This window comes from Rhineura floridana, chromosome 3 (assembly GCF_030035675.1).
Source record: "Rhineura floridana isolate rRhiFlo1 chromosome 3, rRhiFlo1.hap2, whole genome shotgun sequence".
Classification (NCBI taxonomy): domain Eukaryota; kingdom Metazoa; phylum Chordata; class Lepidosauria; order Squamata; family Rhineuridae; genus Rhineura; species Rhineura floridana.
Genome location: NC_084482.1, coordinates 21,782,106 through 21,797,803, shown reverse-complemented (window position 1 = coordinate 21,797,803; position 15,698 = coordinate 21,782,106). Strand labels below are relative to the sequence as shown.

General features: G+C 45.2%; 1 protein-coding gene across 5 annotated transcripts; it reads right to left on the bottom strand.

Annotated features, from left to right (window-relative positions):
- Positions 1-243: 243 nt before the first annotated feature.
- LOC133379512 (aquaporin-5-like) lies at positions 244-13,488 on the bottom strand. 5 transcript variants are annotated; one of them, XM_061614927.1, is made up of 5 exons: positions 12,988-13,481; positions 7,913-8,385; positions 5,352-5,516; positions 3,860-3,943; positions 244-2,768 (listed from the first exon to the last, which is right to left on the bottom strand). In XM_061614927.1, exons 2-5 carry the CDS (start codon positions 8,273-8,275, stop codon positions 2,595-2,597), a joined length of 786 nt encoding a protein of 261 aa, XP_061470911.1. In that variant the 5' UTR covers positions 8,276-8,385; positions 12,988-13,481; the 3' UTR covers positions 244-2,594. The 5 variants fall into 5 exon arrangements, with proteins under 5 accessions (XP_061470911.1, XP_061470913.1, XP_061470912.1 ...); XM_061614929.1 differs by lacking the exon at positions 12,988-13,481 and adding an exon at positions 12,900-12,969; XM_061614928.1 differs by lacking the exon at positions 12,988-13,481 and adding an exon at positions 12,671-12,741.
- Between the last annotated feature and the right edge of the window lie 2,210 nt (positions 13,489-15,698).

Here is a 15,698-nt window from a genome sequence, read left to right as displayed (position 1 = left end):
TTCACAGTCCAACCCACTTCCTGTGTATTAGTGAATTATCTGTGACAAGTGTGGGGAACCTTTGGCCCTCCAGATATTGCTGAACTGAGGTTCTCATTGTCCCTGGTCATTGGCCATGCTTGCTGGGGCTGATGGGAATTATAGTTCAGCAACAGCTGGAAGTCTAAAGGTTCTCCACACTTGCTCTGTAAAGACCCCTATATTCCCATTGGTGAACCTCTGAGCCATTGTTCTTGTTGTACATTCTCTTTTTTATTGATAATAAATAATACATTACAGAAACTCTCATAATAACAAAACAAATGGCATTTCTTCTTAAGCAGCAAATTAAATGCAATTAGACACCAGCCAGTGCAGAAAACAGCAGCCTGCCTCCTCCATGCTCAAGTTACGAAGCTTTGGAACGGGCCAACAGACATATAATGTTTTCTGGATTTCCATATAATTGACTTCCTTGCACATCTCAGATGTTCCTAACAACACCCACAGGACGTCTGTTATTTGGTTCAGGCTGTCATCATGCCCCTGCTTACCTCTTGGTGGAGTAACCAAGACTATCTTCCCTTTGTCTGAAGGGTTGCCAGTTAACCAGGAAAAAACAAAACACTCCCTGGATTTTTTTGGAGGTGGGGAGTGTTGGGGTTTCTTCTTGTCTTTGTCTGCCTTTAAAAAATATGGATCAATTGCCACATTATTTTGTTTAACAGCCAGGCTGTGGGGCCAGTAGAATTTGTTTTTAGCATCGTTGGGAGGGGGTTTTTTGGAGCAAAATTCAGCTGCGCTGCTTTCACTTAGCACACATGATTTTTGCTGAAGCCCACATCTACTACCCACACATCTACTGCCCTCAGGAGCTGAGCTGAGGGCTCCATTTCACATGCTGCTGCATGAATTACTGAGTTAGCAAAGCACATACATGTGTGTTTCCTTTGTAGCCAAGCCCTTCCACTGACCAAGGAAGGAGGAGCTGAATGGGGCCAGAGCTACATGGAGATTGTGTCAGGGATAGCAGTGGAGACTACTCTCACATACCTTTCCCTGTGTAGCTCCTTCACTCTCACCAAGCCACATCTGCACCATATATTTGAAGCACTCTTATACCACTTTAAACAATCATGGCTTCCCTCAAAGAATCCTGAGAACTGTAGTCTGCTAAGGGAGCTTAGAGTTGTTAGGATTCCCAGAGTTCCAAGGGAAGTAGGATTGATTGTTAAATCATTGAGAATTGTAACTCTGTGTGGGGAATCAGGGCCTCAGCACCCTCTACAGACCAGGATTCTTTGGGGGAAGCCATGACTGTTTAAAGGGGTATAATACTGCTTTAAATGTATGGTGGGTATGGGGTTCTAGATTCCAAGCCCTGTCTGGGCCTAACACCTCTGCCAGCACCAGCCACTGGTGCCAGACCTCCAGATTTTGTTATTAGCTCCACTCTCGCCAGTCCCCCCCCCGACTCTGCCTCCTCTAGGCCTAACCTCTTGATACCTGGTCCTACCCAGGCACCAGAATTGCTGGCAATCCTTTTTCACACACAGACTAGGGGCAGAAGGGTAGAGTAGGAGCTCGGATGTCCATAGATCTAAAGGAGAATGAATCTAACGTAGAGTAGATCTAGAAATGGTTTCTCCTCATTTTTTGCTGCTTGTTTGAACCCACATGAGATAGAAGTCAAGTCAAAACAAGACTCGGCACTGTGTTTTCCTTTAATCCATGAATCTAAGGGAGTTTTTAATTGGGAAGATCAAAAATAATGGAATGAGTCCAACCGGTTTTAAAGAAATTTGCCCCACCCCCAACTCACTATGTTGTGCCCAAAGAGCCAATTATGGGCTTAAGACAACAGGTTGTATGTGTGGCCTTTTGGTTGTTTTTTTGAAAGGCTGGTGTGCTTCTGTGGGATCATCTCACACAAATTCTGATTGCCTTCAACTTAAAACTTCTGTCAAATGTCTTTGTCCTTTTCCATACACCTCTCTGTAATTCTGCCCAGATGGGTTCTTGTGAATATTTATAGTGTACATGGATTGGTGATGTATTAAATGTACCAAAAACAAGCTAGTTGAAAGCCTTATTGCATATATGAAATTGACCAAGACCAGGAAATTTAACCTCAGGCAACCTTGCCCCCAAACCTTGAAAGTCCAAGGTATATACGGACCTGGGAGGACTTATTCTGCGGCCCCATCAGGAAGGGAAACACAAACAGCTAAACAAATGATTGAATCCACCACGCATAGTTGCAAATGCTAAGATGCCAGCTGTAGCTCTAAAGCATTTCCAGGCTTTTGTAGGTCTCAAGAGGTTGAGACCGTTCTTGTCTGGGGTTGCACTTTGAATGCATCATTCCCAAAACAGACTGTGTTCGAACTGCCTATTCTCCAGCCATCTTTTTCCTGTGCACCCCCACAGACACATGTAGCCACGTGCTCACAATGGTTGTTTACACAAGTAATGTCTCTCTCATTCCCTCTTCAAACCTTTGGCACCAGTGGAAGCGACTTATTCTTTAGATTAGAAGGCATATAGTCAGTGTTCATTCGGCATGGGGGTGCTTGTCAGATTCTTCTCTTCCTTCTCACCCAAAGTGCTTTCACTTATGGGGAAGACATTTCCATGCTTTTCTCTTTCTCTTCCCACTCTTCTTCTGACTCATAGGTGCCTTTCATGATTGCGACCCTCTCGGACATATTCATTGCATGGGGCAACAAAAGGTAGTTGTAAATCAGAGAGGCCAGGATGCCTCCGCAGATGGGGCCTACCCAGAAGACCTGGGGAACCAAGAGAAGGAATTAGAACCCTTCAGGCTTTCAGACTCCCTTGTATCAGCTAGGCCAGAACGGGATGATCGATTCACCTCATGTGCTATCTCCAATGCAAGTAATGCCTCATGGGTTATCATGGCAGAGGGAGGCAACCTGCGGCCCAAGGTCAGGCAGTCCTTGGCCTAATTGCAAATGCCTTTTGCAAGCTGTCAGTTCAGACTCCAGGCAAGAGGGATCTGCATTCTCCCCAGACAGCCTCCTAGGCAGAGAGGAGGTGGAGGGGGTGGCAGAGAGAGAAGGGGGGTTGCAGGGAAAGGTTGACCAGTCCTAAAACAGGAACGGACAGTCATTGAATCAGGGCCTAGGTTATACTTGCTATCAAATGGTTCCTGCCTGGGCAAAGCTTCTGAGAAATTTCAAAGAAAACATAAAGGATTTTGCCGAAATTAGCAAAATTGATCAAGGATGTGGTCTGCACACATCCTCACACACTCCAGTTTTGACAAAAGCAAAACTTCACAGCAAATTTGGAGGTTCCTGGTAGAACCAAAAAAAGTCAAGGCATTTTAACTGAATAAAAAAATGGGGGTGGAGGATCTGCCCTTCTGCAGTACAGATTTGGATCTCAGCTCCACATTTTAGGGAGCACAGATGCAGCTGTGATATAGAGGAGAGTGCATGGGATGGTGGCCAAGTTCTGAGCCACACATCAACGCTGCTGTTATCATAGCATTATGAATGTTGCTGCAATTTGCTGGCCCACCCATGTTCTAAAGCATGTTTGAATAATACTATACATACACATTGGGGCAACCAATGTGGTGCCCTCCAGATGATGCTGGACTAAAACTCCCGTTAGCCCCAGACAGTATGGCCAATGCTCAGAGATGATGGGAGCTGCAGTCAGCTGGCAGGCACCACACTGGCTACCCCTGCTACACATTATCTGTTACATTGAAATACTTCTGTGCTTTTTTAAAAAAGACTTCCATCTTGCCTCCAGAACCTGCTGGCTGTGCAGCAACTAAGAATCATTTCACATTGCTTATTCTCTGCTGCTATCATCTACCCCAGACGGAAAACCTCTAGCTTCTTACCCAGTGAGCTGAAGTGAATCTTTTCATGACAACAGCAGGCCCGAAAGACCTGGCAGGATTCATAGAGCAGCCAGTGAAATAGATCTGTGGAGGGGGGTGGGGTCGGGAATGTTAATTAGGCAACTGAACATTTCCTGTAACCTCAATATGGCTTCTGTTTGACAGTCAATACCTGTAATGTCACCTGCACATTCTCCCTTCATCTAGCGTTCCCCACGCTATAGAGCTATCATTAGATTCTCAGCTAGCCATGCTTAGGTGTTTGTGTGTGTATGGGGGGGTGTTCCTGTTTCTGTGCACAAGTATGAGGGTTCTGTGTCAGGTGATGGGGAACCTGTGGCCCTCCAGATGTTGTTGGACTCCAGCCCCCATCACCCCCAGCCAGTGGATAGGGCTCATAGGAGCTACAGTCAAACAACATCTGGAATTCACAGCTTTCCCATATCTGCTCTACCCAAATGGGCCATAACTGTCAGAGCACACACTTTGCATGCAGAAGGTCCCTGTTTCAAACCCTGGCGACTCCAGTTAAAAGGGTATTGGCAACAGAGGATGAGCAGTACTCTCTGCCTGAAACCCTGGACAGCCAGTGCTGCCAGTCAGAGTAGACAACACTGGGTTGGATGGACAAATAGTCTGACTTGGTGTGAGATAGCTTTCTGTTGCAGAAACAGAAGCAGTCATGTGTACATGAGTCTTCGCGCAAGCTCCCACTTTCTTCAAATGGTGCCTGTGCACAAGCGCTGCGCTGCTGTGATGCCTACAGTGGCCCCACATCATGTTCCTAAAGTGACCACCACTCCAGAGCTCCCATCTTTTCACCTCCCCCTTCTTTTTGTTACTGTACCACCACTTTGGGCTTCTGCTTTTCATGCAGAAGGTCCCAGGTTCAATCCCTGGCATCTCCAGCTAGGAAAACCCGGGAGAGCTGCTGCCAGTGATCAGTAGGAATGGAAAAATCTCTCTGTTTCAGTTCTCTCTGTTTCTCATTTGCCCAATGTTAAATTCAGTTCTCTACATTTCTACAGCAATCTGCATTTTTTTTTAATCCTCATGTGAAAATTCTCCACCATTTTAGTGCAAATTTCTCCAAATAAGCACATTTTTGTAGGCAGTTTTGACAAAGGTGCACATTTTTGCAAGCCATTCCTCATCATTTCATGCCTTTTTGCATGTTATTTTCACTCATGTATTCATTTTTATGCACACTTTCCCCTAATACGTGCATTTTTGTAAATGTCGTTTAGCTAGCAAACTGCATCCCAAAATTCTAATAAATGCGGATGACTGTGCTTCATTTCTCATATTGTTTCGGAAATTGCAAATCTGATAAATTCTGCTTGAAATGTGAACTGAATTGAAATTCTCACCCATGCCTTGTCATCAGTGTAGACAATACTAAGTTAGATGGACCAATGGTCTGATTCAGTACAAGGCAGCCTTCCTATATCTTTAAAACAAAAGCCAAAAACTACAGTAGAAAAACACTCACCCCAACAAAGTTGCCCAGGGTGACAGACAGTCCAATGGACAGAGAAGGAGAGCCCACATAGTCATTACGGCGTCTGTCAGTCGAGGCAAAAACACACATAACAAGCTGGAAGGTGAGGATAATCTCCACCACCACAGCCTGGCCTGCGGTTGTGTTGTTGCTGAGCTGTCAGGATGGAAGAGCAGAGACTTAGGTTACAATCCTGCAAATTCTTCTCTGGAAGGAACGCCTGCTGAAAACCAAGACAATTATTTCCACCTAAATAAACGCACATAACGATCGCTGTCAGTTAACAAACCACTTTTTGAAAAGGTGCAAAAGAGCTTCACAGTTGTTCTTCAATACCAGTCCTTTGCACCAATGATCTGCATTTCACACTGTACCTGGGCATTTCCTAGCCTGCTGGGGGTGTGGTCTGTTATATTAAATAAACAAATCAGTTCATGAAGCTGCAACAGAACAAAATTGGAATTGTGTATCCCTCCCCCCCCATGGGACAAGAAAGGAACTTTAAAAAGCAGCTACTGTACCGGGTTTGGGGGGGAACACGACACAATACAGTCCCTTACTTTTTAAAGGAGTCCATCTCTCTGTTCATCTTTGTATCCCTTTTCTTTCTCGCATTCACTGATTTCTCTTACTGCCTTGCTGACCTAGCCCTGAGATAATGTCTCTTGGCTAATGCTTTATCTCCTCCAAATTGCCTTTAAAGCAGTTAATGCCTGTTGAGGAACAATTCAAGGGGAAGCTAGGGGATTTGCAACAACTGAGGAGCAGGTGCCAGGATCCTCTGTAAGGCAGCCTTAAAAGGACGCTCCCTGACCATTAAATGAGTCTCTAGCTCAGCCTTTCCCAACCAGTGTGCCTCCAGATGTTGTTGGACCACAACTCCCATCAGCCTCAGCCAGTATTGCCAACAGCTGAAGCTGATGGGAGTTGTGGTCCAACAACATCTGGAGGCACACCGGTTGGGAAAGGCTGCTCTAGCTCATATTTAGTGCAAGAGGAGATTATATCGAACTGTAAGCATTTGGGATCTAGCTGTGCTGGGAGTCAATGAAATTAATAAAATAATTAGATTTTAAGCCCTCTGGGCAGGCACTTTGGATCTTTTCAGGCATGAGGCTTCTGGAGGTTCTTGCTTCAGTCAGCTTTGTAATTCAACTATCAAACCAACAGTGGGCCAGATGGCTCATCTGCATTACAAATGCTCCTCCTTCCAGCTTTCTCTTCTACAAGAATCCGATGTTGACATAAGTGCAAAAGCAGTTCAAAGGCAATTTTAGCCTCATTACAGAGTGGCCAAAAGATTTACGCTAAAAGTTTAACGAATAAGAAGGTGTTGGTGAAAATTTAGGAAATGAGGGGAAGTGAGCTATATCTTTAGCCATTGCATAGTACGGAAGTAATTTTTTTAAAAAATCTGATCCTTCACTGTAGAAAATTTGTGCCTTTACAGTTGATGCTTGCAACTTCCAGTTGCCCTTAACAGTGACCTGCCTTCCTAGAGATCTGAACCAGTTTTCCCCAGCCTAATGCCTTACAGATGATTTAGACCACAACTCTCACAAATAGCCATGTTGGCTGGAGTTAATAGGAGTTGTAGTCCAAAATGGCTGGAGAGCACCAGGTTGGCGAAGGCTAGAGCTTTCACTTGATCATGCTTCCATGATCATCCTCATACTGGCTGAAGCAGTGCCTGTACCTTTCCATGTCCAGGTCTAATGAGGCTTCTAAACCTTCCCAGATGGCTTATTTAATTCAGCCACAGTCCAGCACAGAGTTTCGTTTGCAGAAGCCTGTTGGATCAATGGGCTTGATGCTGGGTTATGACCTTTCACAAGGATCTAAACAGCAAATGGGAAGCTTGCTGCATTCAGAGAGGTTGTGCATTATTGTAGCTAATTTTCTCTTTCTTCCCATAGCATTGCATTGAATGTTGTCCCCTAAACTCCAGAAAGGGCTTTTGGGGTGGCACATAGGGAAATAGTGGGAAAGGAGCAACCTATTGATACGCAGCACACAGTCCTTTCAGTGCCTTTCCAGGAGAGTGCAAGGCAACACACAAATTGAGCCTTGATAGCTTGAATTGGTTCCAAATGATTTTTTTAAGAAACCACCCTAAAAGGAACCAATATTCACCCTATACCCCCTCTTCCTTCAAGTGGCAAAGCTGGAGTTAAAGCACATTTCTTGCTCTCTCCCTCTTTCTCTCTCTCTCTCTCTCTCTCTCTCTTTCTGGGTCTGACTGACTCATTCACTTAGGACATGAGATGCCTTTGGAAGAAATGCCGCATCATAAGTTACTTAGCACAGTTAACTTGTCATGCCAGCAAACTCCCATCAGAACAGGCTTTCATCTTACTCAACAGTGCGATGTGCTGTTAGGATCTCTTGTGTCACAAGCTATCCGGAGACAGAGTAGCTGCCCGTTAGCTTCAGAGTAGCTCCTGAGAAACCAGTTCCCCTTATGGGCGCATTTACTCGCTCAAGAATCCCTGGCACGAGTTGCCAAACCATCATCAGCAGGAATCACATCCCAACCAACAGTAAGTACTTACCGCATTGACTGCCAGGTTTCCACGGGCATTAATAGGAGTCACTCCATAAAGTATACCTGCGCCAGCGATGGCCCCCACCAGCTGAGCCGCAATGTAGAACAATGTCCGGAGGAAAGAGATCTGACTTCCTACAAAGAAGGCAATGGTCACTGCCGGGTTGATGTGGCTGCCACTGACATGACCAAATGTCTGTACCATAGTGCCAATGGCCAAGCCGAAAGCCAGGGAGATCTGGAGGACACTCGGCAAGGCTGAAGGCCACTTCAGAGCTGAGCCTAAGCCAAAGAAGACAAAAATCATAGTGGCTAAGAACTCGGCGAAGACAGCTCGGAGAAAAGAGATGGTGCAAACTTCTTTCTTCATGATGGGACTGGAGCAGGTGGAACGGCGGCGAAGATGAGACAGTTTCTTGTCTGCCTAAGATGCCAGGGCAGTGTATCCAAGTACTGGGCCATGCAGATAGATATATATATCTACAGGTGCAACAAAAAAGGATTATACCAAGATGTAGGTGGAGCCAAGAAGGGTGGCCAGTCCTCTTCTTCCTCCCTCCCCACCTGTTTCTGTGGAGTTTGGAAACTTTCCATCTTCAGACAAAAACTAAACCTTGTAGGCTCCAATATTGGTGCTGATTTTCTTTTCTTCTCCAGACAATGGGGACCCTATTGAATGGCCCTGCTGTCATTAGATAACCACAATATTGCGTAATGGCACAGAGATTAGCACCTTGTCTGTTTACTCTACCTTTTTTCCTTTTTCTTTCTTAAGTTCCTTTAGTTTGTAGTCAGGCATTTTGACCATAATTTTTTTTAAAAAAACAAAGATTTTATTGCACTCACATATTATATCTTTAATATACCACTATTCTGCCCATTAATCATTGTGGACAGCTCTGCAGAACTGGATTCTCCGGTACGCCTAGATTGATCTTGAATGTGTTGGGAGCTGTGTTTGGTTTGCTCCAGAGAACCTGAAACCAAACCTTTGCTTTGTACAACTATCATATTATTTCCTAATATATATGTATTTGGAGACAATGTGTGCAAATCTGTATGCAGCCGCTTTCTGCAGAGCTGTGAAATGCATCAATAGTGTAGAGTTTTAGCACCTCTCAGTTTTCAGCCTGCAAAGAGGCAATAGGAATGCAGAACCTGGGGCATTTCTTTATTTCATGATGTTTGGACGGCTGCCCAGTATCCCATGTTCTCTGGGTAGCTCACAAAAATCAAAGGAACAAAATACAATATTAAAAAAATACAATGCAACCCTCTACAAGTAGTATAAAAAGCAACATTTGTTATTTTCTGGTAGAGAATAGTAAAACTATTAACAGCATGTATGTACAATCAAACATGAATCATAAATTGTGATGCCCACCTTATAAAAGTGCAGGTTGTTTAAAAGCCTGGATTAATAAAAAGGTATTTCATTTACTCCTGAAAAGACCATAAGGATGGCACCAGGTGAGCCTCTCTGAGGAGACTGTTCCATAACTGCTACCACTAAGAAGGCCCTCCCCTTAGGAGGTACCCACCTAATTTCATTTGGCCAGGACACCCAGAGCTGGGTCTATGAAGAGGATCTTAAAGATCTTCGGATATATCCATATATCTATATCTGGGATGTTCATAGGTTACCATCAATGAGTGTCTTCAGTTACTCTGAAGGCAACAAATTGCTTCTCAGCCAATTGTTGAACAATAAAACATGGGGACTCTGGGTCAGGAAGTGAAAAGGGCATCAAGTTTACTAGGCCTAGAATACAGGCCCTTGCAAAGTAATTCAGCCAGTTAATGCTTCTACTGTCGCAGTACCATTGTGACTTGAGAACTCTCAAAGGCCAAAAAAATCCAAAAAGTTGTGATGGGTTGTATGCCGGATTGATTGGAACTAACCAGATGTTTGCTTGGCTTCTTGTCAAACTGTATAGCCACTTCACAGTCTTATCTGTTCCACTAACATCCCCATGGGGCAGGTTGTTGAAGCGCCCATTTTACAGAGAAAGAGCTGAGGTTGAGAGACAGCAACTTAGCTAAGGCCGTTCTGTAAGTCTAATGGCTGAGCAAGGCTTGTTATATGAGTTCAAGACGGACAGAACAAATCCAGCATGCCACAATGGCTCATAAGGAGATGTAAGACCAAACACAACAGAATGGAGATTCCACAGGCAGATGAGGACTGAAATAGTTGAGGATTTGCCATACATTTTTTAAAAGCACAGTTCCAATGCTAGTCAGTGATCATCCTTAAATTTGTGTTTTGAATGTATTATTAGGCACAGGTGATCAATTTCCATGCAACTCAGTACAGAACTGGCAGCAATATTGGGGTTTCTTATGGGTCAATTGAACTGTTGCTAGCATCCAGAGTGATAATAACAAAAGCATGTGGCAGGTGAGGGGAAGCTGGCAGCCTGCCAGGAAACATACACATACTTACACACAAACACATGTGCGTGCATGCTTGGTCCTCGATTCTTAAGCTTTCCTGAACCATAATGCTGAGCACACAAAGGTCAAACAAACAGTACTCTTTTTCCACACACTGGGTGCATGTGTCTATCTGTCTGCCTGCCTATGTGCACACAGGGTAGGGTGTGTACCTATGGCAGGGCACAGTAAGGATGGACTCAGCAGAATGCACGTGTTGCTGCTTTATGACTGATCTCTCTTTCTCTTTTTGGGGACCTGCTGCCTTCTGCTCCTGAACTGGCTCAGACAATACAAATGAACAGCCCTATGATTGTAAGCATGTGATGCCAGGACAAATGTGGTGTAGTGGTTGTAAGGTGTACTAAGAACTGGACCCTGGTTCCAATCCCCACAAAGCCATGAAGTTCACTGGGTAACCTTCAGCCAGGTGGTGTATCTCAGCCTAGCCAACCCACAGGGTTATTGTTAGAATGACAATCTAGATGTCCCCTTGCTGGATCGTCACCTTGCAGTGGTGAGTGGGCTTGCGTGTTCCAATGAACCCTGTGAGCGATGCCGTCGGGAGTCATGTACTCCCAGCAGGGTCACCCATGGTGGTAAGGTCAAGGGAGAGGAACCAGACAAAGAACAATCCAAGAAAGTCCTCAATGGCAGAACAGGCGGAGGATAACAATGTGTACGTTACAATGGCTGTGAAGGCGGATGAAGGCTGCAGCAGATAAAAGACTTTCAGTCATCGTGGTATCCATGCCATTGGATCAAAGCCTTTTTCTGTCAAGATTGTGTGTTGATCGTCGTGCACCGATCTCCCCACATAAAACAAATTCACGCACAAGCATCTTCCAACCAAACCAAACCTGGAAGACAATCTTACTTGGCCACGAGTGATCGCCAACGTATGAATGAATGTTAGAATGAAATGGACAAGGGGTGAAGAGAACCAGGTGCTTGAGCTCCTTGAGGCAGCCTTTCCCAACATGGTGCCCTCTAGCTCTCAACTTTATTCCCATAGGAGGCATTGATGGGTAGTTGGAAGGCTGTAAAAGAGGATTAGACAAATACATGGGTACTAGCCATGATAGCTATGCTGTACTTCTGCAGTTGAAGGCAGTGTGCTTCTGAATACCAGTTGCTGGGAACCGCAGGAGGGGAGAGTGCTCTTGCGCTCAGGTTCTGCTTGTGGATTTCTCAGAGGCATCTGGTTGGACATTGTGAGATCAGGATGTTGGACTAGATGTGCCCTTGGCCTGATCCAGCTGGGCTCGTCTTACATTAATGTGTTCCCATCAGCCCATCTAGCATGGACAATGCTCAGGGATGATGGGAGGTATAGTTCAGCAACATATCCACTAGGATATGTGTTCTGTATTGTTTGTCCAATTTTATGAAACTCCCTTTTTGCTGAGACCAGACAAATCTCCTCCTTCTCGAACTTCTGGTGCCTATTAAAGACTTTTTTTATTCTAGCAGGCATTTTAACTGAATTGTTTTTATAGTTTTAACTGATTTTCACATTTATTGTCCAGCATGTAGAGATATAAGCAGTATATACATTGTCGAAATAAACGAAATAATGTAAAACGTCAATATAGCAGCACCAAGTTGTGCAAGGTTACCTTAGGGGAAAGGAGGAATAAAATAAAATCAATATTTAGAAGGCTGTTCTAAAAAAAATAAACATTTTTATACTGTTTTGTCCATGAAACCTTACTGTTTGCAATCAAAACAATGCATGATAAACAAGAAGATAACAGCTATGGAAACCAATGCCTTTTTCTGGACAGGCCTGCCCTTAGCATGTGCGGGGCCCGGGGCAAATGCATAGTTGCCCCCCCCACATTCTTTCTCTCTCTATATATATATATTTAGAGAGAGAGAGATGTGACCCCTCCCCAGCTAGCAACAGTGTTGGACATTCAAGGGGTGGAGGGGAGGAAAACATACATAATACCTCCTATTCCCCCCTTTTTTTGCTAAATTTGTAGTCAGCTGCAGGGAACTCTTCCATTTCTCAAAACACCAAAGGCCTTAAACAAAAATCTGCTTCCACATCCCATCCCAGAGAAACAACACAACACAAACTGGGAAGAAGGGGGGAGGTCAGGGTTCTCCCCCCAAAGAAGACCCTTAAGTTAAAAAAAACCTTTATGCAACCACAATCTTTTTCATTTTTTTTTTAAAAAGATTTTTAAAAAAGGAAGAGAAAACAAAAGGGGGGGCTTATAGATTTGGGGAGAGGGGAGAAGACCTGGAAAGGGCCCCCCACCCTCTAGTATAGGATTTCTGAGAAACAGCATCAAAAAGGAGGGAAGGTAAAGATTATTACTCTAATTTTCCAAGAGAAGAAAATGAACGCCAGTGTTGTTTCTGCAGCAATGAATCAGATCCATGGGGAAGTGGGGGGGGCACTGTGAATTTACACTGCTCCCCCAAATCTCCTTATAAACATTAGTCGGGGCGGGGAATGCACAGCTCACGTAACACACCCAGCCTCAACGTAAGTTTAGCTATTAAAAGCAGCCTGCCCAGAGCTTCACAGCCACGATCCCACACACCTTCACTTGGAAGTAACCGCCCTTTAACACAGCAGGGCTTCCTTCCTAGTAGGCTGCAAAATCCTAAGCGTCTGGGGATCCCACTTACCTCCAAGTAAACGCGCAGAGGGCTGGGCTGGTAACGGGATGAGCCGATGCAGAAAGTTCACCTTGGGACGTGAGGTAGGACCTTCTTTACTTCCGAGTAAAGGTGATTCCCGCCGGGCTTTGCTGGGAGTGAAGAAGCCCCTGCACCACGGGGCTTACTTTAGAGTAATGATGCAGTGGATCCAGGCAGCGCAAAACTCTTTCGAGCATAAATTTTCTGGGGAAAATAATGCCTAAGCGCTTCATGCAGTCAAAAGCAGGACTGGACCCAACCTTGGCCAGAGCAGGCCCGCTGAAATCAACAGGCACGGCTGGGCTCCATTAGTTTCAGTGGGTCTCCTCTGGAGTAGAACTTTCCTGGAGGCCAGCCCACGGCCAATCACACATTTCCCAACTCTAATTCAAGGGAGACCGCACCACCCCAACCGTGCCTACTCAGAAGTAAGCCCTCTTGACTTCCACAGGGCTTACTCCCAGGTAAGCAAGGTCATGAGCGCCACCCCAGTCAGGCTCAGAAGGGACAAACATACACACACACCATTTGAGACCAGACTCACTCTATATACGCAGATGGCCAAGCGCAGGGCCCCCCAAACCACGGGGACTGGGGCAACTGCCCCGCTTCCCGGTGCCTAGGGGTGGTACTTTCCCCCGGATATATATATTTAGGATGCTAAAATGCAGGTTTGATTTACATAGCAAATTGATGCTACTGGGTTTTATTATTCTTCCCCTTCCTACTTTCTGACTTGGCTTCTTCCCCTTTGCTCTTGAATATAGGGAAAAGGAAGTGAGGCATAAAGGAAATAAAACACCCTGGCACCCTAATTTATCAATTGGCTATGGAAGTAAAAGTAAGGAATCTGGGTGTGACTGTGAGCTGGAGAAACAGGGATTCTTTCTTTTTGGGGGGAGTGTCAGACAAATGAGACAGCTGGTAAGTGGCTTTCCAGCCCTGGTGCTGGTAGCGGATGTTGGAATGAGAAGTTTAAAATGGGTGTAATGAGGGTGTGGCACATGGGATGCCTCACTTCGAGTGTAAACAGAAACCTGGAAATGTGTCCATAGAGTTGGGAGAAACAAAATGTTCATCAAGCACAACATCCTGCTGTGAGGGAAAAGCCATGGCCATCCCCGGCCCAGCCTCTTTACACCTGTCAAGAGTCATTGCAGCACCTCTGTAAATTCTGCCCACAATGGACAATCCACAATGCAGGTGCACTGCATAAAACAGCCTGCAGAACCAGTAGCTAGAGGATGACTCACACAAGAAAGCCAGCTCACATACTGCAGGGTGAAAGGGGAAATAAAATCACCGTGATCAATGGCTAATGTGGCCTGAGCGTAAATTCCTTTTTGACCCCTAGATGGCAATCTGGAAAATCAGTCTGCTGTGTCCCTATCGCTACGCCACATAACATCCTGCCACTCACAAGAATTAGCAATTCCTCATTCCTTAGAGAAAGGGGGAGGACACCCAAGATAATATTCAGAGGGCAGGGGAGAATGAACCTTTCCCAACCCCAGGTTGCCACAACTGAGGCATCAGAGGGCGGGAGAATGGTATCATGTCTTTCATACGTATTTGCCTTGAACCCAGTCAGGTTGTTTCCTCTGTCAACTGTGCCAGGTATTTGCTGTTCTCAAAACAAAGGGGCAAATCTGATGCCTCCATTTTGCTCTTTCCTAGGTTGTTTCCCTGTGTCTATTTTTAGATTAGAAGCCTGTTGGAGTAGGGGCTAGCCTGCTTGTAAAATGCCAAGTGCCTGCACGGCACTGTGTAAACCACGAGTGGGGAACCTCAGCCCCGGGGGCCCTAAATGCATGCCTCCAGGCCTCTTTTTCTGGCTCAGAGGACTCTCCCTCAGCCAGACTGCCCTGCTATTTTATGAAACGGTGGTACATAAATACTTTGTGTAAATAAATAACAAAACACTCCTTCCCCAGGCCACACCCCCCCATCACAGGCCACACCTCTCACTGGCCTTGCTGCAACCCTCTTTGATGTAAATGTTTTTGCCTGACTGGAATCTGATAATGACTCTTGCTTTCCTGGATGGAGGGTAGAGAGGTGTATGAGTGTGTGTAGAAACTAGGCTACTGTAAAAAGGTAAAATTCATTGTTCCACATACTTTTGCCAATGCCCCCTGGAAGGTTGCCCAGAAAGAAATAATGTGGCCTTCGGGCAAAAAAGGGTTCCCCACCTCCGGTGTAAACAAACAAACAGGTCTGCAGATAGGAAGGAAGAAGAGAGGTCAGTGAAGACTCAAAGCTCCATGGAAGCATATGTGGCAAGGCATATGTCTGGAAAGGAGTTGAGCCCCCCCCAAAAAAATTCTGTTGGGAGCTCCTAGGAGCTCCTAATGGCCTGCTGCCTCCCCCTGCCCCCGTTGCCCCTGACTTCAGTTTTGTGGTAGGGGTTTATAATTCCCAGTAAAACTACAGAGTGATCTCTAACTCCTTCTGGTAAGTTAGGTATAGGGTAGGAGTGTGCTTTGGATTTCGATGAATCCTGAGGTGACACAGGGTGTCTTGGAGGAAAGTTTTTGACTTGTCAGAGGGGAAGCAGGATCTCTGTGAAGTAGCACAAGTCAAAGCAGGGAACTCTGAAGTGTGTTGAGGTGCCTCGGTAATCTAAGGTACAAGCATTACAAGCAATATTATAAAATAATATCAAAAAATTAATATGTATATATAAACAAACATTATAA

What these genes read in the sequence shown, in the direction of transcription:
- LOC133379512 (XM_061614927.1), bottom strand. Translation starts at nt 8,275, where the DNA reads ATGAAGAAAGAAGTTTGCACCATCTCTTTTCTCCGAGCTGTCTTCGCC. An exon ending in CCCTGGGCAACTTTGTTGGG is followed by an intron (nt 3,944 to 5,351) that starts GTGAGTGTTTTT and finishes CCCCCTCCACAG; the next exon opens with ATCTATTTCACTGGCTGCTC. An exon ending in GATTCACTTCAGCTCACTGG is followed by an intron (nt 2,769 to 3,859) that starts GTAAGAAGCTAG and finishes TTGGTTCCCCAG; the next exon opens with GTCTTCTGGGTAGGCCCCAT.